The 26,416-nt window shown below is 48.0% G+C and overlaps 1 protein-coding gene and 1 long non-coding RNA gene across 5 annotated transcripts in view; one reads left to right on the top strand and one right to left on the bottom strand.

The window, feature by feature from the left end:
* The window catches only part of C6H1orf94 (chromosome 6 C1orf94 homolog), a 42,970-nt gene extending 29,376 nt beyond the window's left edge, over window positions 1-13,594 (bottom strand). Inside the window, exon 1 of one of the 3 annotated variants that reach the window (XM_084963787.1) lies at window positions 13,108-13,594. Coding sequence is in view for 1 of the 3 variants with exons in the window: in XM_003127777.4 (XP_003127825.3) it covers window positions 11,723-12,051 (329 nt within the window). In the remaining 2 variants the exon portion in view is untranslated. Of the gene's footprint in view, window positions 1-11,722 lie in introns of all 3 variants that reach the window. The other 2 variants (XM_084963788.1, XM_003127777.4) reach the window with 2 other exon arrangements.
* On the top strand, window positions 12,313-19,088 carry LOC100736806 (uncharacterized). 2 transcript variants are annotated; one of them, XR_014807451.1, is made up of 6 exons: window positions 12,313-12,513; window positions 13,468-13,636; window positions 13,710-13,843; window positions 16,549-16,672; window positions 17,781-17,878; window positions 18,544-19,088. It is a non-coding gene; the product is annotated as an uncharacterized LOC100736806 (long non-coding RNA). The 2 variants fall into 2 exon arrangements; XR_002345518.2 differs by lacking the exons at window positions 12,313-12,513; window positions 13,710-13,843 and having other exon boundaries at window positions 13,456-13,636.
* Window positions 19,089-26,416: the final 7,328 nt, after the last annotated feature.

Here is a 26,416-nt window from a genome sequence, read left to right as displayed (position 1 = left end):
ATTTTAACAACTGTTTACATAGCATTTACACCACACTACATATATTACTAGCTATTAAAAGTAATCAGGAGATGATTTAAAGTATATGGGAGAATGTGCGCGGGTTATATCGCAAATACTATGCCATTTTCTACAAGGAACTTGAGCATCTGCAGATTTGGGTATCTGTGGGCGTTCTGGAGTCAGTCCTCTGTGGACCTTGAAGGATGACTGTTTATAAAAAGCTAACTGACACAGAGAGATACAATTACCTCAGTTTTTAAAATGAAGACGCTGAGGGACCGAGAAGTTAGCAAAGTTTCCCAAGGTCACAGAATTAGGAAGGCACAACGTGGGTGAACAGAAGCAATCTTGTTCTGAAACCACTCTCTTATTAATCACTGGGCTATACTGCTCTGAAAACCAAGAGTGGCATGCTGTGTGTGAGGCTACGGGGGCTCCATGCTGTGCTGAAGTTAAGGAGGCCCAGAAAGGCCTCTTCAAGAAAGTGTCATTTATGCGGGGGCCTAAAGGGTAATAAATATTTAGCCTGGTAAAGAAGACAGGGAAGAGCTCTCCGGACAGGACACGAGAAGAGGCTTCATGGGTGCAAACATCAACAAGGTGGGAAAGAGCTGGTACGTGGGGTGGATGCTCCAGTGGGCGGGGCATATTGGGGGGGGTGGTCACACAAAGAGAAGTTGGAGATACAGGCAGGAGTCAGTACCTGCCAGGCCTTGGAGTGATGCTAAAAGATTTTCTTCTTAAAGGCACGGGGGGGGGGGGGGAACAAATCTGAGTAGTATCCATGAGGACACAGGTTCAATCCCTCGCCTCACTCAGTGAGTTAAGGATCCAGTGTTGCTGTGATCTGTGGTGTAGGTTGCAGACGCAGCTCAGATCTGGCATTGCTGTGGCTCTGGTGTAGGCCAGCAGCTGTAGCTCCAATTAGACCCCTAGCCTGGGTCTACATGCCTCAGGTGTGGCCCTAAAAAGAAAAAAGAGAATAAATAAATATAGGCATAGGGAAACCACTGGAAAGATTTCAGCAGCAAAGTGACAGGCCCCGGATTTCCTGGATGAGAGGGGTTTCTCTAGTCCAAAGAAGTGAGAGGAAGGGACCGAGGCCTGGGCCAGGAGCTGTGCTGTGTCTACCAGGTTCCAGGTAGACTTGGCACTTAGCCTCAGAAGCACCCTGAGAGATAGGTAGCATCTAGAAAGAGAACACTGAGGCTCAGGGAGGTTTAAAGATGGATTGAAATTCACCCAGGAGAGTAGGTGTTGGTGGAGGATGGAGTTCCAAGTACACGTGGCCCCAAGCCTCCTCTCAGCAGTACTCCACCCTCCTAAAACAGGAGAAGTGGGAGAAAGATTGAGGCCTTTGCAGGCAGGAGAGCTGCTTTCAAACCCCAGCTCTGTTGTTCCTTCTGCAATCCACTCCCCTTCTCTGAGTCTCAGTTGCCGGAGGCCCAGGGAGCCAGCCATGAATGAGGAGCAGGAGGACGCAGCAGAAGGCAGAGCTTGGAGGGCAGGTGGGTGTCCCACTCAGGGACTTGCAGGAGCTGTGGATGTGGGGTGGGGTGAGAAAGAGGTACCAGAGGGCCCCAGGCAAGGAGAGGCCTCCATCATGGCCTTTCTTGACCAAGGCTGTGGACTTTTCTAGGTCTTTCTGTGTGGGGAACAGGACCCCATCTTCTCTTCCCCTGGGGCATATGTCACAGCCCCACGTGGAGGGCAGGGCCACAGCCACCTCTGTCAAAGCTACTTTGTGTCTCCATCTTTCCTTCCCTCGGGTCTAGGATTCACTGAATAGTCCCAGGGCCCCCTCCCCATACACACACCACACGTGTACATGCCAACCCATGCAGACACACACAGCAGACATGTACGTGCACAGGTGCATATCCTGACCCATATGTGCACACACACACACCCTCACAACCTCTCACACACACCTCACAGCCATGCACACATACACACTAAGCCATATGCACACACACACACAAAGCACAACCAAGTACACACACATGCTGCAACCAAGCGCCTACACATGCCATAGACATATACACACATGCAAACACACCAGAGTCATGTGCACACACCTCACAACGATGGATATACATCCATGCACACTTGCACACACAGGCATACACCACCACGCTCTGTAGAAAACCAGCAGGAAAAAAGGGGACAGGAAGGAAGGTGGACCCCCCCCTTTCTCATAACCTGAGGGGCCTGGGCTGATTGTTTTCAGTTTGGGGGGAAGGGGGCAGTGGGGAGAAGCTGCAAATTCAGTTGTCATCCCAGGGCCTGTGCACTTGGCAGCCCAAAGGTACCTGGAAGCTCACTGAGCTCCCCTTGAGTTCGATCTGCTGGCCTTTCTTTGGTCTGGTGGGGGCGGGGTGGGCAGAGAGCCTTCAGGAAACGCTGACTCCCGCCCCTCCCCCACCCTCCAGGCCGCGTGAGGATTAAGTGAGATGATGAATGTGAAAGCGCTCAGTAAACTGTAACGGGCGCTATGCAAATGTTAGCGGCTCTGATGGAGAGACTGCGGTGCGGAGAGGCAGCCCGGCTGCAGCCCGCTGACCCTTCACAGCCCAGACAGAGCCCGGCGGGTCGGGGTGCAAAGTCAAAGTTGGGAAGGGGTCACCTGCACCGTGGGGAGGGTGACAGGGCCCAGCAATAAGGGAGGTAACACCGCGAAAACGTCTCAGCTGCCCGAATTCCAAGTCTGGACTAGATGTTCAACTCATTTCTGCAAAGGCCTTCCCAGAGTGGAGTCTATTTTTTACAGCCATCCCTAGTCTTCCCTTAGAATTCAAAAAAGGCCCGTGTCCTTCCTTCACGCTTGTCTTTGGAACACTTCTTCCTCAAAGCTGTGTTCCTCTTCAGGCTGAGGTTCCATCATCTTTGATCCCCAAAATATCAGAGAATATCCTACAGATGTGCACAGGAGTCACCTGCAGTACTTGTTTCAAATGCAGATTCCTGGGTACTCTTGGGGAAATGGTGACTCAGTCGGTCCAGAACAGGACCCAGGTATCTGCATTCTGAGCCAGGATCCCTCCTCCAGCCTCTGCCCCCAGGCCTCTGGTTTTGAAACAAACAACGATGCACTTGGAGACACACATGCGGGTGTGAATTTCCCTCCAGACACTTTCCAGCTCCTCCTCCCTCCCACCCCCCCACCTGTCCCTCAGGGCAGATGCAACCATCTTTGAGGGCAGACCCGCAGGTAGAGGTGAGCCCTCTCCCCACCACCCTCCATCCCCCTGGAGGGGAAAGAAGGGAGGAGACAGGAGGCAGGCTGGGGGTGGGCCTAGGACTGGGAGGGTTGGGGGATGAAGGATTCAGTGAGCTGGGGAATGAGACAAGAAATACTGGGGAATAAATACAGCAATAAAGGAGCTTCGGCTGGGTGCTACAGAGTGATTCTTATTGTTCAAATTATCTTTAAAACTTTTCATTTGAATCTGTTTAATAAGAGGAGGCTTACCCTAAGGAAGAGGTATTTTTTTAATGTGACTTGGGAGCTGAATTGGAAAGAACGTTGCAACAAAGATATTAAAAAGGGGATTAAACCAAACCACTGGTGGCCCATCTCTGCAGGCTCCCACAACCTGCGACACAGCTCCTGAAATCATAAAATTAAATTAAAAAGGGGGACACGGGATGTGGGATGTTAATCATGATTCATCTTCCCTTCACCACGCATGGCTCCCGGTGCTAAGTAGGTACGGAAAGGCTATTCTGAAGGGCTCCTGGTGTTGGGAAAGAACTGACCTTGAAGTTCCACTGGGTTCCTATCCCTCTTCTTACCCCTCTGAGCTGGATGACCCCAGGCAAGCTGCCTAACTTCTCTGAGCCCCAGCTTCCTCATCTGTCAAAAGAGAATATTACTGACCATCTACTGGGAAGGACGGCTAAGACAATGAGATAAACAGAAAATCGGCCAACAGAGCCTGGCATCTATCAGGTGCTCAAGAAATTGTTAGTTCCTTCTCTGCAGCTTAATGCAGAAGGAGGAAAAGACCTTGCAATGTCTTGGCTTCCTGATATCCTGTCCCTACGTCACTCCACCCGCTTCCTTTGATGGCTGTGACCTCTTGCTTGGATCCTGGCCACCTCTGGGCCTCATTCTCCTTGCAGTGGCATTTTTATGGTTCATCCATCATTCACTTACTCATTCATTCATACACACTGCATTGCCACTGAGTGCCAGGAACTCGGCTGGGCACTGGGGAGACGGAGATGAGTAAGACATAGCCCTTGCCCTTAAGGAGCCGTGGTCAGGTGGGGAAAGAGGGACTGCTGCCATAGGCAGTGTACCAGATGACCACCTCATCAGAAATCCCATGCCAGAACTGTGCTGACACATCCGCCTGGGACTCTGTGTCCTTCCCTCTGGCCAACGGTCAACACAAGGGCTGATTCTGAACCGATTCTTCCATTCCATCACCCTCATATAAAGACCCCTACCATTTGGTCCTCAGGGCTAAGGACGTCTTTGTCTCGCCTGACAATTGCTCCTGTTTTCTCTTATTAGATGACAGGAGTTCTGGAAACCAACTGCTATAGTCCCTTTCGGCCGCAGCTCCCAAGAGTCTCAGAACAACATGCTGGCCTCAGCTGAGTACTTGGCGTTAGCTTAGGTTTTCTGGTCTGTGAGCCTCCTTTCCCCAGACCATTCTTAGTTACTCAAGCCCTGTCATTTGGTCTTGATGGTAACTATACTAAGGTGATAATGAAGACGGTGAACCTCATCGAGTCCTTATTTCCTGCCAGGTAACTGTGCAAACTTTGCATACATTCTTTCATTAACCTCCACAACAATCCTTTAGGGCAGTCGCTCTGACTTTTTCCATTTTTCAGATGAGGAAAATGGGGCTCAGAAAGCTTGAGCAACTTGGTTATAGCCAGGAAGCGTAGTGGGATTCTAAGCCACTTGCCTCATGTTATCGTTGTCTGAGCCAACTTTAAAAACTCTTAGGAAAGAGAAGGGAGGTAATTGTTCATTTAAATTAAGAAGAGGAACAGGGAAGAGGGAGGAAGGAAAAATGTTATGGGGGGTGAGCAGTGAAAAAACTCAGAGGATAATGCACTAATTCTAGGTGTTGAAGGATGGGTAAGACGGCACAACAGGCAGAGATAGGGAAGAATAACTTGAGCAAAGGCAAGGGGAATGTGCACCTGCTGGTGGCTTATCTCGGTTTATAGAGAGTTTGAAGAAGAGCAGCCAGGTGTGCTTCTTGAGATATAGGTGGGGCTAAATGTAAGACTCTTGGGGACCAGATCAAGGAGTTTAGAAGACAATGAGGGAAACTTGAAAGATGCCTGAGCCATGCTGTTGATGGGCTTCAAAGGTGAAGTTGCCAAAGACTGAAGGACATCCAAGAGGGAAAAGAACCAGGAGCAGCAAAATGAGATGCTCTGAAAATGGCAGGGGAGAGACCAGCAGGGAGGCAAGGAGTCAAAAACCACCAGGAGGGTGACCGACAGATACATAAGGAGGTGGGAGGAGGGATGGGTTGGGGGCCTTGAACCTCTGTGTGCAGTACCATTTGTGCACCAATTCACTTCACAACCAGGATGGAGGGTGCATTGAGGTCAATGTGATTGGGGTCCTAGGAGCAGCCGAGACCCAGCTCTGGGAAGCTTAAGGGAGGGGGACACTTAGTGTCCTGGAGAAAAGGATTCCAACCTGGGGTTCCAGGGGGTCTCTGATGTTCAGAAATGTTAAGGGAGGTGAGGATGTGTTTCAGGCAAAAGGGCCTATGGCAGCTTCCTTCAGGTTCTCAAAGAGGAGCCTGATCTCTCCAAGGGGAGAAAATGCTAGCCTAGAGCATTAGACCCCAAAAGTCTCCAGAGCCAGCTTCTCCTCTAGGGCAGCAGTTTCCACACGTGAGTCTTGCCCTCATCACTCCCATCACCAGGTTTCAAGCTTGTTTTTAAAAAGTTAATAAATAAAGGTGGGGATATATTCCAAGCAATTTTTCCAGAAAAGTAGGATCCATCTCATTTTTCCTGAGCTGAGTCTTGAGAAGAGAAACTCCAGAGAGTCCTGTGAGTACAAGGAATGATGGGAAATTCCCTGGGGGTGGGGTGTAGCCCGTAGGTGGGATGGGTGGAGGAGAAAAGTGGCTCTCTTACTGTGTAAATAACAATAGCAACAAAGGACTGGTTTGTTGGGAAAGCAGTTCAAACAAGACAGCACCTTGGGTTTCTAGTGTCTGTGGTTCCACCAGCCTGAAAGACCAGCCAATGGGTGCCAACAGTGAAGATTTATTAGTTCTTCTTGCAACAGATACCCCAGAAGGCTGCCAATTAAGAAATTATTTGTTTTTTAAATGCTTTAATGGATTTCCCTTTTTCCTGTAGACTTATCTTCCTACTTGAGTCCGGCTCAAGATGACCTTCTAGCTCACCTCCCTCAGCCTCCACAGGAAGCCTTCTCTGAACCCTAAGCCCGGATCGTGTGTCCCCTCAGTGTGTCCCCAGTGGCACTGGTGTTTCGGGACACTTATCCTGATATGGTGTCTTTCTCAAGACACTGCAGGTCCATGCAGGAGTTAAGAGGCTGTCCTCATCTTTTCCACCACTGCATCGTTTTCATGCTTTGTCAGGCATGCAGTGGGTGACTCGCTAAATACATGTTGAAAGCCATTGTTGTCACATGATCTGTGTCCACCCCACTCACTAGACTGGTAGCTCAAAGAAAGACGGGCTTCTGTCCTACTTGTCCCTGTATCTCCGGGACCCACCGCAGAGCCTGGCACCCAGAAGGCACCTGTAAGTGTCTGTTGAATGACTCCATAAATGAAGGAATGGAACAAATGCCATTTCATCGTCAGAGCAATGGAGTCAACAGAAAATCCAAAACCCCTTTTCTGAGGCTGTGAACTTTTAGCCACGAGGGGATCGAATGAATAATCTTCCAATATGAGTCAGTAAGTGGCTTTCCACAATTCGCTCAGCCCCAATTTAAGAGTAGTTAAAAGATAACTAAACAAAATTCTAGAGTTTAATTGATCCTAGTCAGAATGACTGATTTCTCCCCAGAATCCATTTCTTCCCACTTTCATAAAAGTACCACTGTCCAACCAGTGCTCAAGCCCAAAATCTTAATTCAGCTTTAACGTCTCTTGTCTGTGGGCCCCCCCAAAGCATCAGCATGCTCTGCTGGCTCCTCTCAAATACACACTAAACCCCCTCTTTTTTTCATTTTCACTGCACTCACTCTGGTCCAGCCGCCATCCCCGTCATGCTCACCTGGACTACTGTAGCATCTTCCCAGAGGTCTCCCAACTTGCTCTCGCACATGCCTGATAAACCATCTCCACACAGCAGCTGGAGACATCTTTAAAAACTAGTGAATATGATCATGTTACACCCCCTTCCTAAAAACCTCCAAAAATGGAGTTCCTGCCGTGGTGCAACAGAATCAGTGGCATCTTGGGTGTGCTGGGACGCATGCTTGATCCCCAGCCAGGCACAGTGTGTTAAGGATCCAGCATTGCTGCAGCTGAGGCTTAGGTAGAAACTGTGGCTAGGACATCTGATCCCTGGCCCCGGAAACTCCATAGGGCAGCCCAAACAAACAAACAAACAAACAAACCCTACAGTGACCCTCCGAGACCTTGCCTGCCTGTTTCCAATATCACTTTGTACCATATCCCATCACTCACTCTTCAGCCACACTGTCCTTCTCCAAGGCTACACTCACCTCAGTCTCTGTGGATTCTTCCCTTTTTGCCTGGACATCCTTCCCTGGATAGTCACCTGACTGGCTCCTTCTTGGTACTCAGAATATATCGTACCCACTGGTACTCAAATGACCATCTCTCCTCGGAGAGTCCTTCCCTGACCACCTCATCTAAAGGTGCTTCCCATAGTACTTTAGTCAATTTTATTTCCATGAGCGCACTCACTGCTATCTGAAATTATTTGGTTTATTTTTTATGTGTTTATGATTGTTTTCTTTCCAACTAGAATACCAGTTCTTTTCCCATTCTAAAATTATCATTTACTTTTTTTTTTCTTCTGTTTCTCTCCCCTACTTAAATGTACGCTCTAGGAAGATAGGACCTTATCTGGTTTACAGCTCTTAGCATACACTAGATGCTTAATAAATATTTGTTGAATATTTATTGAAGGAACAAATGAATAATTGAAGGAACAAATGAATGAATGACTTCAGAATCTGTTCACAGGGTGAAGTCAGCTGGGGAGAAAAGTGAATGTGGTGCTAATGGCCATTAACTTGAATACAGACTATAGATGGGGAGGATCCAGTCTGCTTGGATTGGATCATACCTGGATTACTATACTTGGTTCTGGTTGCTACACTGCCCCAAGGACCAGCCAGGTGAGCAGGAAACTGACAAAGGTGGCATATGAAGGGAAACAGAAAAAAGAGATGCTCAGCTTGCAGAAACAAGAAATTCCAGGAGGGGAGTTCCCATTGTGGCTCAGCGGGTAACGAACACAATTAGTATCTATGAGGACACGGGTTTGATCCCTGGCCTCCCCCAGTGGGTTAAGGATCCAGCATTGCCCTGAGCTGTGGTGTGGACCACGGACATGGCTCAGAACATGCGTTACTGTGGCTGTGGTGTATGCCCCTAGCCTGGGAACATCCATATGCTGCAAATGTGGCCATAAAAAGTAGAAGGAAGAAAGGAAGAAAGAAAGAAGGAAAGAAAGAAAGAAATCCTAGGAGAAATGTTGTCGCCATATTTTAAAATCAAAGGGCTATTGAGAGGAAGGGGGAATAGATTTGGTTTGGGCCCTAAGGACAGAATCCAGATCAATGGGTATTAGTTTGATAGACACATGTCTTAGTACAGGAAGAAAAATGGTTTTTGACAGTAGGGTTCATGGCAAGGGAAGGAGCTACCTTAGGAAGTAGTGAGCTCCCTGTCTAAGAAAGTATACAAGTGGATAACCACTGGGCAAGGATGTCGAGGAAAGGAGACAAGCAGCAGCAGATAACCCCCAAGATCACTTTCAAACTTGAGATGTCTGGGTTTCTAGGATAAATAGAGACAAAGTGAAAAAAAAAATCTGGCTAACAAGAGTTCTAGAACTTCTCTAGCTATCCTGATAGCAGTAAGCATCACCAAAACCAGGTCTACAAATTAAACAGTAGACAGATTGGCTGAGAGGCTAGCTTGTGGGCCAGAAGTTATCCCATAACTACCCTCCCTGGATTTGAAATCTGTTACCCTTGGGTGATCACTCAGAACATGGGACTGTCAAATATTCTGACTCTCCAAAAAGTGCCTCTGTTTCTAGGGGAAGATAGCCAACACTATCATGGATGACTAAGATGGTCCTGGGTTTGCTTTCTCAAACTCCACTACTTCCTAACTGTAGGACTTCTTGAAAGGGAAATTAACCCCTCCAAACCTGTTACCTCATCTGTAAAAAGAATATGATTTAAAAACAGGGGAGGGAAGAACTGAAACAAGAATGGCACAAAGTTAATAATTAATGAAGCTGATTGATAGACATTTCACTATACTATTCTCTTTTATGAGTTTGAATATTTGCATAACAAAAAGGAAAAAGAGAGGGAGTTTAAAATAGTACCCACTTCATGTAATAATTGTAGGGCTTAAAGAAATCATCATCATTATTACAAGGAATTTTTACAAATCCTAGTTATTACCAGGAATGTTTAAATATCCATTTAATCATCCCAACAACCCAAAGAAATGCATAGTAATCATCTCCATTTGGCAGATGAGGAAACTGAAGCTCCCATAAATTAAACAAATCCTGCAGCTGGCACAGGGCTGAAATGCGATCTGAAACCAGAGCTATCTGACTCTACCATCGCAGCTGCCTTTATTTCAAGAATAGCTCATTGTGTTTGACGTGGTTGATATCTGCACGACTATGGTATTGCTTATTCATCAAAGGCAACGGTTTCCTCGCTCTTTTCTCATAGCAGACCCCTTTTTTCAAATGCAGCCAGTACGCAGAACTTCAGTAAATAAAACCCCTAAAAGCTGAACAGCTCTGGTTGAGGTGGGGATTGGGACTCCAGCAGGGCCCCTGAAGCACCATAGGGTCTATGAGGATCCCGTGAAAACTGCAGATAGAAGCCATCAAAAACACCAACCAAACCCAGAACCCCAAGAACTGCAATTAGGGACAGCCTCGTTGGTATAACGCAGCTTCCAGTTTTCTGTCTCCCATCACATTTGATTCTCATTATCAACTCTGAGGTGGACAAGGCAGGGCATATTAGCCTCACTTTGCAGATGAGAAAATCAAGGCCAAAGGGAGTTAAGCAACTGGCCAAAGGTGTGCCAGTTCGCTTCTTGGCCAAGCACAGACTGGAATTAGAGTCTGGCTCCATTAACTCCCTGTGACCTGGCAGAGAGGGTGCCATCGACTGGAAATTGCCATTGACCCTTGGTCCATAAAGTGGACAATCAGCTCCTTGGCCACTGAGAGCTGAACACAGCCCCACAGGCCCCCTGCCAAGGCCTTGTCCCAGAGCAGATGGTGGTGGGCAGAGGAGAGGGGCTCGGTGGCACTGGAGGGCCGGATAGCAGGATTTTGGCTGTAGATAGGCCATTGCCATCCCAGCCATGTCCTGCTGAGCAGGGAGCAAGGGAGGCGATGACAGCCAAAGTGCTTTCCACCTTCCTGTGTTGCAAGTAAGGGAGCTCAAAAAAGGACAGCAGGTAGCGCAGAACTGGGGAGCAGTTACACTTTGCATAGAAATTCCTGAAACCAGATGCAGCTGATAATTGCCTGAATGGCTCCCTCACTCCAGAGCATCTCTGAGCAGAGCTGGAGCATGTGTTGAAACAGGCAACACTTAATTATCGCTTAGTCTTTAATTAGCACTTAATTATTAACACCTAATCCATCTGTAAAATGGGGACACTAATACCTGCCTCATAGAGACTCTGGGAGGATTAATTAATGTTTGCAGCCCACTTTGAAGATGCAAAGCAGCGAACAACTGCTCAGTGGTGGCATGAATAACTCGGTGGATTTACTTGCTCTTCCTAACGAGGTCCCTTCTTCCTCTCTGTTGCTCCCTTTCCTTTCTAATATCCATCCCCAACAACATCTGCCCAACTTTGCCCTGGTGGAGAAACATTTAGCTCTGCGTTTCCCAGACACAGGATTTCCCATCCAGGAAACGGGCTATTTACAGCCATCTTCCCGCACTTTAATTTTCTATTATGTCCTCTGAATATGTCAATGCCTTCCCAGTAAATATTTTGATGTGCGCTCTTGCAGCAGCTTCTGTGGAGGCTGAATGGGACAGCTGCTCCCTGTATTAGGGAATTCCAGATGTGGTTTAAAACCATCAGACTCATCTGTGTCAACGCCTAGCCTTTGGGGGTGGGAGGGGAGAAGGATCTCCCTGTGCGTCTGAGGAAAGCCGTGGACATCTAACTCTCAGCCTTGGCTAGGGTGGCTTTTCAAGGTCTTCAGACCTACATCTGAGTAGCCTATGCCTTGGAATGAGAAATTGCCCTTAGTGGGCTGGGTCAGAGGCAGCAGCAATACAGCCCTGGTCTGGTTCTTTGCCCAGGTAACTTCAGGACCCCAATCAATGCTCCTATAAAGACGGGGAAAAAGGACCATTGTGGGTAGAGGAAATACACACAACCTTTAGGGTTTAGCCAGACTCAACAAGAGGTCAGAACATTCCCCCGGAGGGTGAGCCCTCATCTCCTCCCTCCTCCCCTGGGTCATGAAAGGGGACACTCACTCTTCTTGGAAGCTGGGCCCGTTGTCTCTTGGAGTGCCAGCCACAGCGGCAGAGAGCTGCTCCTTTGAGGTCCTGGGCTGCAAGGCCTCAGGCAGGCCCTGAACTCTCTTCCAGATTTCATGGCAAGTCTTGTCTAAGCTGTCTTGGGGTGTGTCCTGGTGGATCCAGATGTATCTGGGGAATGGGCCTAGGGCGGAAGGGCGCTTGGCCACCAGGGCCGAGGACAAAGCCAGCCCATTCCCACTGGCCATCCTCTTCCTCTCTTTCTGGAAGCCCCTTTGTCCACCCAGAGCTCGAAAACAGGGCGACCATCCACCACCACCCCTCATTCACCAGAAAGGGAGATGAGGATGAGGCAGAAGCAGGTCAGTTCTGTCTGGCTGTTGGTCCAGCAAAGTGACTCTGTTCAGAGGCCTTCGATGTGTGTATGAGTGGTGGCTGGAGGACAGCTTTCTTTTGGGGAGGGGGAACTTATTTTGATTTGTTTTTATTTGCTCTTTCCTGACTTTTGCCCCCCTCACCCCCTCCCTTAGAAGAAAATATTTAAAAGTCAACAAAAACCAGTAGCTTAGTAACCGTAGAATCCCCCTGTGCTCAGGAACCAGGCGCCTGAGCCGGCAGAATGACATCTGGGAACAGATGAAGGGGGAGGGCTGGCTCTCCCCACAGTCCCTGGCTCTCCCCACAGTCCCTGGCACTCCCCCGTTGCGACACGTCCGCAGCAGCCCCTGACACCTTTTGGTGTCTGGGGCTCAGCGCATCATCGCTGGCTAAGCCTGGAGGATGACCAGGTGAGGGCCTGGCACTGTGCTAGGCACCAGGGTCCAGCAGCCTGCCATGGGATTCTCGCCTGGCTTTCCCAGGGACCCCGCTCCCACCTAGGGCCAACGGTCCCTAGGTCGGCAGAGGCCGCTACCCCCTCCCCCCCCCACTTGCTCGCCCACTGCCGCCTCGGGTCCCCCCTCTCTTGGCTACTCTTCCGCCTGCAGGAACACTGTTGAGTGCCCTGGCGACCCCCCGGAGACACCTGCCACGGCCCTAGGGGTCGACGGGAAGGGTCCCAATGCTTTAAAAGAGCGCTGTCTCAGCGGGGCAGCTGGGGCCGATTCGCTTGCCGGTGGCTCCCACACCCTTTCCGTCCAGCGCTGGAATTCCGCGGAGGGTTTCAAAAGCAACGGCTCGGTGCGCGCGCGCGGCGTCCTAGGTTCGGAGGCCCAGGCCCTCCGGTGGGCGGAGGCCCCCAGAGCGCTTCCCCCGTGAAAAGTCGAGGGCACCGCGCCCTCCGCCTCGTCCCCCTCGCACCTCCGCACCCTCCTGAGAGCCTGCCGGTCCCTGCCCCAGGATCGCTGATTTCACCCCTAACTGTCCTTTGCTTGGGTGCTCACCGTGTGCCAAGCGCCCGCCTTTCCGTGGCCGGTTCACCCCGAACCAGCTCATGAAGTTAGTACCTTTACATATTATCCTTCCACGTTTGAAGAAACCCAGTCACAAAGTCCTGAAGGGACTGAGCCCACGAGGAACAAGGTAGTTGGGGTTCAAACCCAGGCACCCCAGGCTGCTGAAATAGACCGGCCGGGTCCTCCAGCGCTGCGTAAGCCTTCCCTGGGGGTGGACGGAGGTGCAGAGAGAAGGGCTAAGCTAACCTTGTGCTGCTCAGAGCGCTCCGCCCCTCGCTAGAGGGACTTTAACTCGGAACTGACAAGGCGCCTCTGCCTGCCCTCCGGCTCTCTGGCCCTGGGAGTCAGTGGTTGTTCCTCCAGAGTTTCCCCAGAAGAGGAAGTGCCAGAGGAGGGGAAAGCAGAAAGAGGGACCGACTCGATGGCAGCCCCTACACGGAGGGCCCCCTTCCTCCTCGGGTGACCCTGACGTCCTTCATTCCTTCGTCAGATATTGACTGAGCCCTGCTCTGTGCTGGTGAGTGGCTGGACACTGAGGAAGCATGAAGATGAGCAAAATGGGCGTGGTTCTCATGGAGCCTGTATTCTAGGGGAGAAAGACAGACGGCCAACTAGCAGAGCAAGTAAATAATAATTGCGGATGAAATATGGGCTGTGATGGAAACTAACCAACAAAGTGAGGCAGTGGGGAGAGGGAGCATGGCTGCCTCAGATGATCATCCAGGTAGGCCTCTTTGAGAAAGTATGGTGACATTGGAGATGAAACAGTAGGAAGAGAAGGGGTCCTTTTTTGTAAAATGCTGTTAATAAATTATTATGAACATCACATTACTGGCACAGAGTAGGCACGTCATAAATAGGTGTTGGCTGAATTCGTGGTGTACTGCATGGACTGCGTGGCATACAATAGGTGCCCACTACACAACCTTGCTCTTTACAGAGGGCCTGAGTTCCTGGAAATGTTGACTCTCAATTTTGAAATCCGAGCTTGATTCCCCTTTGATTTTCATTATAAAATTGAAAATGTGCTCCTTTGGGGAAAATTCCAAGGACTCAGACTGAATAAAATTATAGTTAAGAATGTAGAAAACCTTTTAAGATAGTGTATTTAAAGGAAAAGTGATCATTTCTGATGAAATATTAATAGTTCTGAAAATGTCACTCAGTGTTTGTGCTGCTTGGCATTTGGTTGGCTAACACCTATGCTTAGAGCAGAAAGCCAGTGACCCTGTACTGCCCAGGCTACAGGATTCTGGAAAGGTAGCCAGCTCATGCCTTCCTTCTCCTGTTCTTTCTCCCCTTCAGCAGGTGACCAGGCAACAGGGACCAAGGATTGCCAAAAAAAAAAAAAAAAAAAAAAAAAAAAAAAAAAAAAAGAAGAAGAAGAAGAAAAGAAATACAGCAGGGATAGGGAACAAAGATGGGGCATGTTTCTAGGAATACACAGCTGAGATATCTAGAAGAATCTGCAAAAAACATAAGTGGAAAACAGCATGAAGTTTTCTCAAAAAACTAAAAAAACTAAAAATAGAACAACCATATGACCCAGCATTTCCACTCCTGGGTATATATTTGAAAAAAACAAAACACTAATTTGAAAAGATAGATGCACCCCCAATGTTCATAGCAACAGTATCTACAATTGCCAAGATATGTAAACAACTTAAGCATCCATCAACAGATAAGTGGATAAAGAAGATATATGTGGAGTTCCCATTGTGGTTCACTGGAAACAAACCTGTCTAGTATGCTGGCAGCTTCAGCTCCAGTTCAGCTCCTAGCCTGGGAACGTCCATATGCTACACCTGCTGCCTAAAAAAAAAAAAAAAGAAAAAGATATGTGTATCTTCTATAACTGTACATATATATGTATTTATATATGTGCGTGTATGTGTGTATGTATATATACATATACAGAACTATATATATATATGTACAGAACAGTATATATATATATATATATATGTATATATATATATCACATTCCAAATACACACACACACACACACACAATGGAATATTACTCAGCCATAAAAAAAGAATGAAATTTTTGCCATTTGCAGGAACATGGATGGACTGAAAGGGCATTATCCTAAGTGAAGTAAGTCAGACAAAGACAAATATTGTGTGATAGCACATATGTGAAATCTAAAAAATACAAATACAACAAACTAGGAATGTAACAACAAAAAAGAATACTCACAGATTTAGAAAACAAACTAATTGTTTCCATTGGGGAGAGGGAAGGGGAGGGGCAATATAGGGATGGGGGTTATGAGATACAAACTATTAGGTATAAAAATAAGCTACATGAATATATTGTACAATCCAGCAAATATACCAAATATTTTATAATAACTATAAAGGGATCATAGCTTTTAAAAATTGTGAATCACTGTATTGTATACCTGTAACATGTAATATATATCAACTATACTTCAATTAAAAAAAAAACTTAAGTGGAGAACTTAGAGCCAGTATAATGAAAGCTCTATCCAAACTGGTAGCCATTAGCCACATGTGGCTCTTTTCATCTCATTTTAATGTAAATTAAATTAAAATTTCAGTTCCTTAGTCATATTAGCCACATTTCAAGTATGACTGTGGTTTGTGGCCACCATTTTGGACAGCCTAGAGGACACTTTTCATTATGGAAAAACACACAGACTTTAGAACCAGGCTATCTCAGTTTAAATTCTGAGTTCCTGTTTTCTAGCAACATATCCTTAGGTAAATCACTTGGTGCCTTGATACATTAGCTGGCAAGGGCTGCCATAACAAAGTGCCATGGACTGGGCGGCTTAAACAACAGCAAGTTATTTCCTCCCAGTTCTGGAGGCCGGAAGTCCAACATTAAGGTATTGGCAGGAATGGTTCCTCCTGAGCCTCTCTCATTGGCTTGTATACGGCTATCCTCTCCCTGTGTCTTCAAATGGTCTTCACTCCTAATCTCCTCTTCTTGTAAGAACACCAGTCATATTGGGTTAGGACTCACCCTAAACCACTCTTTGAGGGTCTTCTCTCCAAATAGAGTCACCTTCTGAGCTATGAGGGGTTAAGACTTCAACATCTGAATTGGAATGGACACCCTTCAGCTTATAACACTTGGTCTCCTTATCTGTAAAAATGGAATGATAATAAAGAAAACCTCTTTTGCAGAAATGTTGTAGACGTTCTATTACTAAGTAATTCCTTAACACACAGAAAGCCCCTAAAACAACGCCTGGCATGTAAGAGACACTTGAAAGTGCTGTATATTAGTTTCCTTATCGATTACACAGAAGTGTATGCCATTGGAGTTTCTCCATAACAGCTTCTGTGTTATGTGTAGGGAGAGAGAATTTTAGATGTGCTGGGGAAATTGCTTTGTGATGGAGGAATGGACTCGAATCATCAACTAAGCCTTTCTGGGCTTCATTGTGTTTTTAGCACCAACCATGGCCAAGAGTGTGCAAGGCACAGAGCTGGGAGACGAATACGACCTCTAGCCTACATATTGCCACAGGCCAGTGAAGGGAGTGAAGCATCCCATCAAGTGCCTGGTGCACAGCAGGTATGGGAAAAACTGACCTCGTTTCTCTTTCTGTTCAACACGTAGTTCTGTTCCTCCAGCATATAAATATCGATGTGCCCAGCCCCTGAAAGGGTGTCCATGACCATTGCATGCTTCACTTTTTAAAAAAAACTTTTTTTTATCATAGTCAATGTACAATGTTCTGTCAATTTCTGCTGTACAGCAAAGTGATCCAGTCATACATATATATATACATTCTTTTGCATACTTCGCTTTAAGCGCTAAAAAAAGCAGACACCAGGCTTCACAGTTCTATCTTCAGCACTTTGAACAGTGATTTCAATTTGTGCGAAAAAATTCTTAAATCACCCATTACACCCCTGTTACCCTGAGCAGTTTGTTTTACCTCTTTATGCCTCAGTTTGCTCATCTGTGAAATAGGGATAATAAAATACTGACCTCATAGAGTTGTTTTGTGACAACTGAGATAATACACGAGCCATGCTTAGAATATTGAGTCTGGCACGTGCTACCAACCCAGTGAATGTTCCCTTCTGCTATTTAGGATTCTGGGATTCTCACTTTTCTATCTGAAAACAGGGAAGCCTCATGAAGAGGCAACTCCCTCTACCTATTCTCCAGCCCAAACCTGGACGCACCTGTTTCCATCAGAGACCCATGTGCGGCCAGGATGGAGAACTCAGAAAGGTGGGCATGGCCTACGCTCTTCCGAGATTCACAGCTTCCTTGTGGAGGCCCTATCCCTTCTCTAACAGGTTTGAAACACACCCACCTCTCACCATAAATAGAACTTTTTGGCTGTAAAAGAAAATGGAACATTCTTTTGCCACTTTGCTTTTGCAAATGTTTGGCCGTGAGTTAATTTATTTCATTTATGGTCGGCTAAGATTGCTCACCAGTCTTGGTGCCTACCTGGGAAATCTTGCATGGTGTGAAAACGCCAACTTGCAAATGGTGATCGAATGTCATGAAATTTTTATGACTACTAAATTCAACAGTTAATGAAGTTGATATAATGGTACATTTTGCATTTAATTAAATATTTACTGATTCCCATGTTGCAGTTTTCTTCTTTGTATTGTGGAGCTTATAATAACACTTTAAGGCCTCAAACTTTTTTCTGTAGGCCCCTGAAAACTGTGGTGACACTCTATACCTTGCTGATGATGCCTAAAGAGTCAAACTACCCAGAGGGGGTACCATGCAGAGGGAGACCGCAAGCAGGTGTTTGTTTTTTTTTTTTTTTAATTGAAGTATCGTTAATTTACACTGTTGTATTAGTTTCAAATTGTATAGCAATGTGATTCAATTATGTATTCTTTTTCATATTCTTTTCCATTATAGGATAGTTCAAGATATTAAGTATAGTTCTGGGTGCTAGAAGTAGGTCCTTATTGTTTACCTATTTTATATATAACAGTGTGTATATGTTAATCCTAAACTCCTACTTTTTTTTTGTCTTTTTAGGGTCGTACCCACAGCATATGGAGGTTCCCAGGCTACGGGTTTAATCAGACCTACAGCTGCCGGCTTACACCACAGTTACGGCAACATCAGATCCGAGCCGTGTCTGCAACCTACACCACAGCTCATGGCAAAGCCAGATCCTTAACCCACTGAGCAAGGCCAGAGATTGAACCTGAAACCTCATGGTTCCTAGTTGGATTCATTTCCACTGCGCCACGATGGGAACTCCCCTAAACTCCTACTTTATCCAGCATCCCCACTATCCGCTTTGGTAACTGTAAGTTTGTTTTCTAAGTCTGCAAGTGTATTTCTATTTTGTAAATAAGTTCATTTGTATCCTTTTTTAAGATTCCACATATAAGCGATATCATATATTTGTCTTTCTTTTTCTGACTTACTTCACTGAATATGATAATCTCCAGGTCCATCCATGTTGCTGCAAATGATGCAAACAAGCAGGTTTCTTGAGAGACAAACCATGGGAACTGGAGGAAGAGGAGGGTGCAGCCATTTGTCATTCAAACGGGCCTCCGCTGGATGTTGTTCCAGCAACTGAACCTGGCTTTAGAGCAGCCAGCCCTATCCAGGGCTTTGAAAAGGACACCAGAATGTTCTAGAAGCAAAGCTGTGACTCTGGGACTCCTCTCTCCTGGCAGCACCATCAGCAATCCCTGCCATTTCCTGGGGGATTTCATCCCTTATTATTGCCTCCCATCCTTGCTCATTTGTGAGGAGATGGTTAAGAGCTTGGGCGCTGGCAGCTGACACACTTGAATTTGAATTCCGGCTCTGCTACTTACTGAAGGGTGGCTTTGCACATGCTCAACTACTCTGGCATTTCATCCTCTGCAAAGTGATGGAGACAAGAGACAGGTCTGGAGGGGGAGAGGTTCAAAGAGGAACATTCATGAAAGTTCTCACACAGCTCCTGTCATGCGGTGTGCCCTCAATAAAAGAGATTGATTATTGTGGTTGTTATTAGCTATTAATGTAAAAATGGTGGCCCACGAGATCTCCACTTAAAGTTAGGGGGAAGGAAGGCCATGGTTGGGGGAGGAAAAGAATATGACTTGGCAGTGGTGGCCCAGAAAGGTGGCACCAGAGTCAAAATGAAATGGGTCTTCATTTCCCCTTCGGCCTTCCTTCCAGACACCTGTCATGATAGGAGCCCCAAGAATTCCTGGAGAGGCTCTCTCTGTACAGGATCCCTTTCAACTAGAAGCTCAGTGTTCTGCCCTTCCTTCCAGAACTTCCATGCCTGGACATTGGTCAGCGGTATACATTCATTTAAGATTTATACATGCTTACCCTGAGATGATCTGAAGCAGCTTTCAGATTAAAAAGTAAAAATTTCAGCATTGGAGAATAAAGCAAGAACTGACTCCATCTAAAAAAAGCAGAAAGAGTCGCTACTTTCAGGCACCTGAATTGGTCAGAATGCATGGAGGTAATAAGGTAATAAAACTGGGTATCCCTATTTGTCAGCTAAAGCAAAAATGGAAACACGTCGGAAGGCAGAGTTTTTATTTTCTGACAGCAGAAAATACACATCTTCATCTGCAGAGACAAAATGTTTCCTGGAAATAACCCCAAGCATGAATTTATCATGAGTCCTTGTATAAAGGACACTGAGTGACATAGTGGGCAATATATTCAATTCTGTTTTCATAAAGACAGAAATGCCATTAAGTTGGTCAGTTTCTCACATCAGGGTTCTCTGAAGACAGAGAGCATAACATTAAATCATAACTCAGAGAAGGCTTTTTTTTTTTTAAAGAACCCAGATAATGGAGTCTAGGAGAGACACCTCTGGGTCCATGCCACAAACATTACCGAGCACCTACTCAAGCATCCATCCATCTATCCATCCATCCATCCATCCATCCATCCACCCATCCAGCACAGATCACCATGTACCAGGCACTCTGAATGGTACTGGCGAAGACTATAAGAGCTGATGCCTGGGCTGACTTTTGAAGGACAAATTGGGGAATGCCAGACACAGGAGGAGGGGAGAGCGTTCCAGGCGGAGGGAGCGGCATGCACAAAGACCCAGAGGGAAGGGAGAGAGAAAGCATGGCTCATTTCAGGAGTGCAGAGGCCTCTGAGTGGCCAGCGCATGTGTGGCGGGTGAAGAGTAAGGAGACAGGGAGCACAGGAGCAGCGAGGGGCAGCAGGGAGGGTCTAGAAAAGAGCCTGGATTTCACTCTGTAGGCCCTGGAGAAACATTCAGGGAGGGCAGGGGAGCTGTGAAACGAGGGTTTTTTTTGTGTGTGCGTGTGTTGTTTTTTAGGGCTGCACCAGCAGCTTATGGAGGCTCTCAGGCTAGGGGTTGAATCAGAGCTGCAGCTGTCGGCCTATGCCACAGCCACAGCAATGTCAGATCCAAGCCACATCTGTGACCTGCGCTGAAGCTTGTGGCAACGCCAGATCCTTAATGCACTGAGCGAGGCCAGCAATCAAATTGGTATCCTCACGGACACTACGTCGGGTTCTTAACCCCTGGAGCCACAACAGGAACTCCCAGGTTGCATTTTAGAAGATACTCCATGGCGAAGAGGAAGACATGTTGGATGGGACAAGAGTAGAGGTGGGGGCACCTGTTGTGAGAAACCCGGAAAAGAGACAGGGCCTTGCTGGGACCCAGGGCACATTAAGGAAGCAGAATTTAGAGGACTTGGGGGGCTGCCTGGATGTGGGGGCTGAGTGAGGGGGGAGTCCCGGATGATCCCCCAGCTTTCTGACTCAAACAGGGTGGATGTGGACACTCATTCCTGAGATGGGGAGCCGAGTAGAGAGGCAGGTTGGGGGGAAGGGTGGGGAGAAGGCGAGTTCCCTGTGAATAGGCTGGACCAGAGCATCCTGCAGGAATCCCAAGAGCAGAGAATGCCAGACAGCATACAGGCACTAGGGACTCGGGAGACCTCCAGGAGAAGGTTTCTGCCACAGGGATGGGGGGGGTGGGAAAATGAGAAAGCCATCATTTAGAGAGACTGCAGTGTGGCAGAGCAGAGGTAGACTGCTGGTCTGCCATCGCTCTGGCACCCTGGACACCGGACCCCGCAGATTCTTCATGCTGTGCCCACCTCCCTGCATTTGTTCACACTGCTTTCTCCCTGGACTGTGCCCATTCTCACATGCCTCTCTCCTGGGCAGAGATGGAAGCCCTTCTTATTTCCACAACATCCTCTCTTTCTCCCCAAGTCATTAATTATGCATTCCTGTTTAACTCTCTTCTCATAAACCATCAACCTCCTAAGGGTGGGGACCACTGGTCACGTCTTATTCTTCTTTCCATGTGTTTCCCCAGCACCTAGCACAGAGTCTGGCATGCAGATTCTTGCTGGTGCCCCTCCACAAATGAGAGAATGAGCGAGGAGTCAGCCAATGACTGCACACGATACTGCAGGAAACACACAGAGGGGCGTATGAAGGTATTGCCAGCTGCTGTTAACACCCCTCAGTATTGCAGTGGCTTCTTCCTGTTAAAGGTCACTTCTCACCTACCAGTCCAATTCAGGTGTCTCAAATTGGTGGGTGGCTTTCCTCCACATGGTGATTTGGGATTCAGGCTTTTCCCATCTCTTGGCTCTGCCACCCCATAGGGACCCCACATGCTTGGTATCCAGCCAGCAAATGGAGGAATAAAGGTGGGAGGGTTTTATGGGATAGGCTTTGAAGTGACACATATACCACTTCTGCTTATACTCCTTTATCTAGACCATTGTTTTACAACTGCGCCAAACTACAGAGGGGACTGGAAAACCTAGTCCTGGCTGGGCAGCCACTTCTCAGTGATAATTCAGTACCACGGACATTTTTGCACAAATAATTCTTTGGGGTGGAAGGGAGCTTGTGGGCCATTGTCCAATGTTTAGCACCATCTCTACGCCCCTAGATGCCAGTAGCACCCTCCAGTGGTGATGACCAGAAATGCAGACATTGCCCAATGTCCCCTGGGGGCCAAGCCACCCCTGCGGAGATCCATTGATCTATACTGTGGAAGAGGAGGCCTACAGCCTTTTTTTTTTTCTTTTTCAGCCACACCTGCAGCATATGGAAGCTCCCAGGCCATGGACTGAATCTGAGCCACAGCTTTGACCTGCACCACAGCAGGATCCTTAACCCACTGTGCTAGGCGGGAACTGAACAGGTACCTCCACAGAGATAAGCCAGATCATTAACCCACTGCGCCACAGCAGGAACTCTGAAACATACCATCTTTTTTTTCTTTTTTCTTTTAAGGGCCGCAACCATGGAATATGGACGCAACCAAGCTTGGGTCAAATTGGAGCTGCAGCTGCCAACCTACACCACAGCAATACTAGATCCAAGCCACATCTGCGACCTACACCATAGCTCATGGCAACATGGGATCCTTAACCCACTGAGCGAGGCCAGGGATCGAACCCACGTCCTCATGGATGTTAGTTGGGTTCGTTACTGCTGAGCCACAAGGGGAACTCCCAGGGTCTTGATGTCCATTTAGCTGTCCATGTTGCAAGGGACATCTATCCCAGCAGAGGGTATGTGTGTGGGAGGGGTCGATTACCTGAAGGGGGTGACACTTGAGCTGAGTCATTAGGAAACATATACCACACACATCTCACACAGAAGGAATGCAGTCAGAGGACACCGCAGACGTGATGGCCTATGATAGCATAGCTGATGGGAGAGAGGTCAAGTAGAGATGAGAGCCTAGAATCACCCCTCTCAGGGGACTGTGGCCTCTGACAAGCAGAGGAAACATTTGACCTCTTTTGCCCCTGGTGTGAGCTCTGGCCCTTTCTCTGTTTCACGAGTAGAGAATTTTCTGCAAGAAATGTCAGCCTTCAGTGGCCCCAGCATTTGGTGGCACTGGAAGAATGGCCCAGGCGGTGGGTCCTTCTCATGTTCCCTCTCCTGGCTGTGGTTCCAACTGCCTGACCTAAGTTTGGTCTGGGCCTTTTTTTTTTTTTTTTTTTTTTTTTTGTCTTTTTGCTATTTCTTTGGGCCACTCCCGTGGCACATGGAGGTTCCCAGGCTAGGGGTCGAATCGGAGCTGTAGCCACCGGCCTACGCCAGAGCCACAGCAACTCGGGACCCGAGCCGTGTCTGTAACCTACATCACAGCTCACGGCAACGCCGGATCGTTAACCCACTGAGCAAGGGCAGGGACCGAACCCAAAACCTCATGGTTCCTGGTCGGATTCGTTAACCACTGCGCCACGGCGGGAACTCCAAGGTCTGGGCCTTTTCTTTGTGAATCCCTGTCACCTTTCCTTGGGAAGCAGATCACCGTCATCTCTACAGTGACAGCCTTGCTCTTGGGAAACACTAGCTTCTGTCTGATCATGCGCATCATTCTAAAATCCCCACCCTCCACGCAGATCCTAGGCTCTTCCTTTGAGCCGTGGCCTCGGCTCTGTAGCCCTCCTCCGCAGTCCTGCTCAGCCTCAGCCTCCATTTCTGCGCTCATTACTAGAACAATCCCATTTGTACGCTCATTTTTTCTCTCTCTCGGCTTCAAAAGGTTCTTTTATTTTCTTCTTAGGTCAGAATGAAACTTTCAGGGCACAAAGAATACAGCCCCTACCTGAATCGGGCTGGGCTCTCCAGAGCATCAGGCCTTGTTTTCTTTCTAAAACAAACTCTGATCTTATCTCGATATTAGACTTATCTTGGCGAGTCACCACATCTCATTGGGCTTTTCTGCAATGTGATATTGTGAAGAGACCTTGACCCATGGCTGCCTATTGCTCCTGGGGAGACTGGAAGGGGTGGACAGGGAGCCAACCCTGGGGGCTGGGCTGAGAGCCATACTCCCCCAGGAGGGGAGGGCTGTTGTCACCTCATGCACCCCTGCCTCTCCCCTGCCCTGCAAGTGTTCCCAAGGCCCCCATCAGAGCTGATAGAGCTCTTGATAGAGCTGTCACACACACTGCCTAATGGACATCCCTTTAACTATATCTTGGGACTCTCATGTATTTCTTCTCTCTCCTCCAGTCCACTTGGAAAGTCCTCCCCTCTTGTTATGGACTGAATTGTGCCCCTTACTATGCCAAAGTCCTAACCTCCAGGACCTTGGGATGTGACCATGTGGAGACAGGATTTTTTTTTTTTTTTTTTTTTTTTTGTCTTTTTGCCTTTTCTAGGGCCACTCCCACGGCACATGGTCAAATCGGAGCTGTAGCCGCCAGCCTATGCCAGAGCCACAGCAACGCCAGATCCAAGCCGCGTCGGCAACCTACACCACAGCTCACGGCAATGCCGGATCTTTAACCCACTGAGCAAGGGCAGGGATCGAACCCGCAACCTCATGGTTCCTAGTCAGATTCGTTAACCACTGCGCCACAATGGGAACTCCTGGAGACAGGATTTTAAAGAAGGAATTAACTTCAAACTAAATCTGTAAGGTGGGCCCTAATCCAGTATGCCGGCTATCCTTATAAGAAGAGGAAATTTGGACACAGACATGTCAGAGGGAAGACAATATGAAGATGTAAGGAAAAGGCAGCCATCTACAAGCCAAGAAGAACAGGTTCAGGGAGTTCCTGCTGTGGCACAGTGGGTTAGGAATTGACTGCAGTGGCTTGGGTCGCTGCAGAGGTGCAGGTTTGATTCTGGTCCAGCACAGTGGGTTAGAGGATCTGGTGTTGCAGCTGCAGTGTAGGTCACAGCTGTGGCTCTGATTTGATCCCTGGCCCAGGAACTTTGTATACCATGGGTGTGGCCATTAAAAAAAAAAAAAAAAAAAAAAAAGGGTTCCTGTGGTGGCAAAAAAAAAAAAAAAAAAAGATTAGACTCTGAAGCCAACCTTGTTGGCACCTAGATCTTGGATTTTTAGCCTCCAGAACTGTAAGACAATACATTTCTGTTGTTTTTCAGCCACACAGTTTGTGGTACTTTGTTATGACGGCGGCAGCTCTAGCAAATGAACACACGTGCCATTTCCCCCTGCTCAAGACTAAAATCGAACTCCTCAACATCCCCGATGAGACCCTGTGCCTGATCTGGCTCTGGCCCCATGCCCTCCCTCAGCTTAGGTGTCTCCTCTTCCTCACCTTGACCCAGACACAGCCTCCTTCCCTGGGCCCCCTCCCTTTTCAGGGCTCGCTCTTCCTTTTCCAACTCTGCATGGCTGTTTTGCTTAATTTTTACTCCCACTTTCAAGGTCACTGCCTCAGAGAGGCCTTCCCAGACCACTTATTTAAGGTATGCCCCATGTATGCTTTCTCACAGTACCATGAACTTTTTCTTCATAGCATCCTTAATTAGTAACTTTTACATATATTGCTTATTTATCATCTGCCTTCATCAAGCCAGGGACAGTTTACTCAGGTGGATGTATCTAGCACAGTGTCTAGCACGTCATGATGTTCAATTAATACCTGTTGAGTAAATCAATCTTCACCTTGTCGAAGTCGCTACCCAGCCTTTGGGGTCCAGCCCAAATCCTACTTCCCTCCTTAAATTAGCCTTATGATTCCCCAAGTCCAAGAAAAGCTTACTCTTTTGATAGGGCTCTGTAACATGCCTTCCCCATCACGGTGATTAGCCCTGCTTACTGTCTGGGTTGTGCGGGGGTTTTCCATCTCTGCCCCACATCCTCCAGCGCTGGACCACACACTGTGCATCTCTGCATTGCCCACAGCATAGGCTGGCAAAGGGCCCAGAGCTCAGGAGGCCTCGGTAAATGTATGTGGACCCAAATAGATCAGAGAGAGGGAGGGATGGTGGAGGAAGTGAGTAGCTGGGCCCCAGACAGGGATAAAAAGGGTGCCCCGCCCTCCAGGGCCCCCAGGGAGAGGGATAACAAAAGTCCCATTGCCAGGGAAGGTTCTGGGGTAAACATCGCCTGTGGGCTGCAGCCACAAAGCAAAGTCCTGGGGCCGAGAAGGGGGTGCGGGGGAGTCCACTGGCCTGGAGCCCCAGAATTATAGAGCAGCCCAGAATCTCTTCTGCCCAGCTGTGGGCTGCGGGGGAGGGCTGGGCAGCTCTGCCAGCTTCTTTCTCTGGAGAAGGACCCCTCCGGCAGGAGAGGGGAAAGACCCAAGCTTAGGAGCCAGGGCTTTCCCCCAGGGAAGACCCTATGACAGCCCCCCCATCCCCCCAGGCTGCCACCCACTTAAGGCCCAGCCAGCCGCTCCCTCCTCCCAGCGCAGGCAAGGCTAGTCTTGGCTGTCTGAGGCTCTCTTTGGGGGCCGGGGCCTAGACAATGGGAAGTGAGGAGCCCCCTCCTCACTGTTCCAGGGACATAAAGCAGGCCTTTCACTGTGGAGTTCTGGCCGCTTCGGTCGGCTCTTGGCACCCAGT

This window comes from Sus scrofa, chromosome 6 (genome assembly GCF_054392235.1).
Source record: "Sus scrofa isolate SSC_HxYL_T2T_F1_AM1 chromosome 6, Sscrofa_HxYL_maternal_Yorkshire_Landrace_v2.0, whole genome shotgun sequence".
Taxonomy (NCBI): domain Eukaryota; kingdom Metazoa; phylum Chordata; class Mammalia; order Artiodactyla; family Suidae; genus Sus; species Sus scrofa.
The sequence above is the reverse complement of the archived record's forward strand: the minus strand, read 5'-3'. Positions and strand labels throughout refer to the sequence as shown.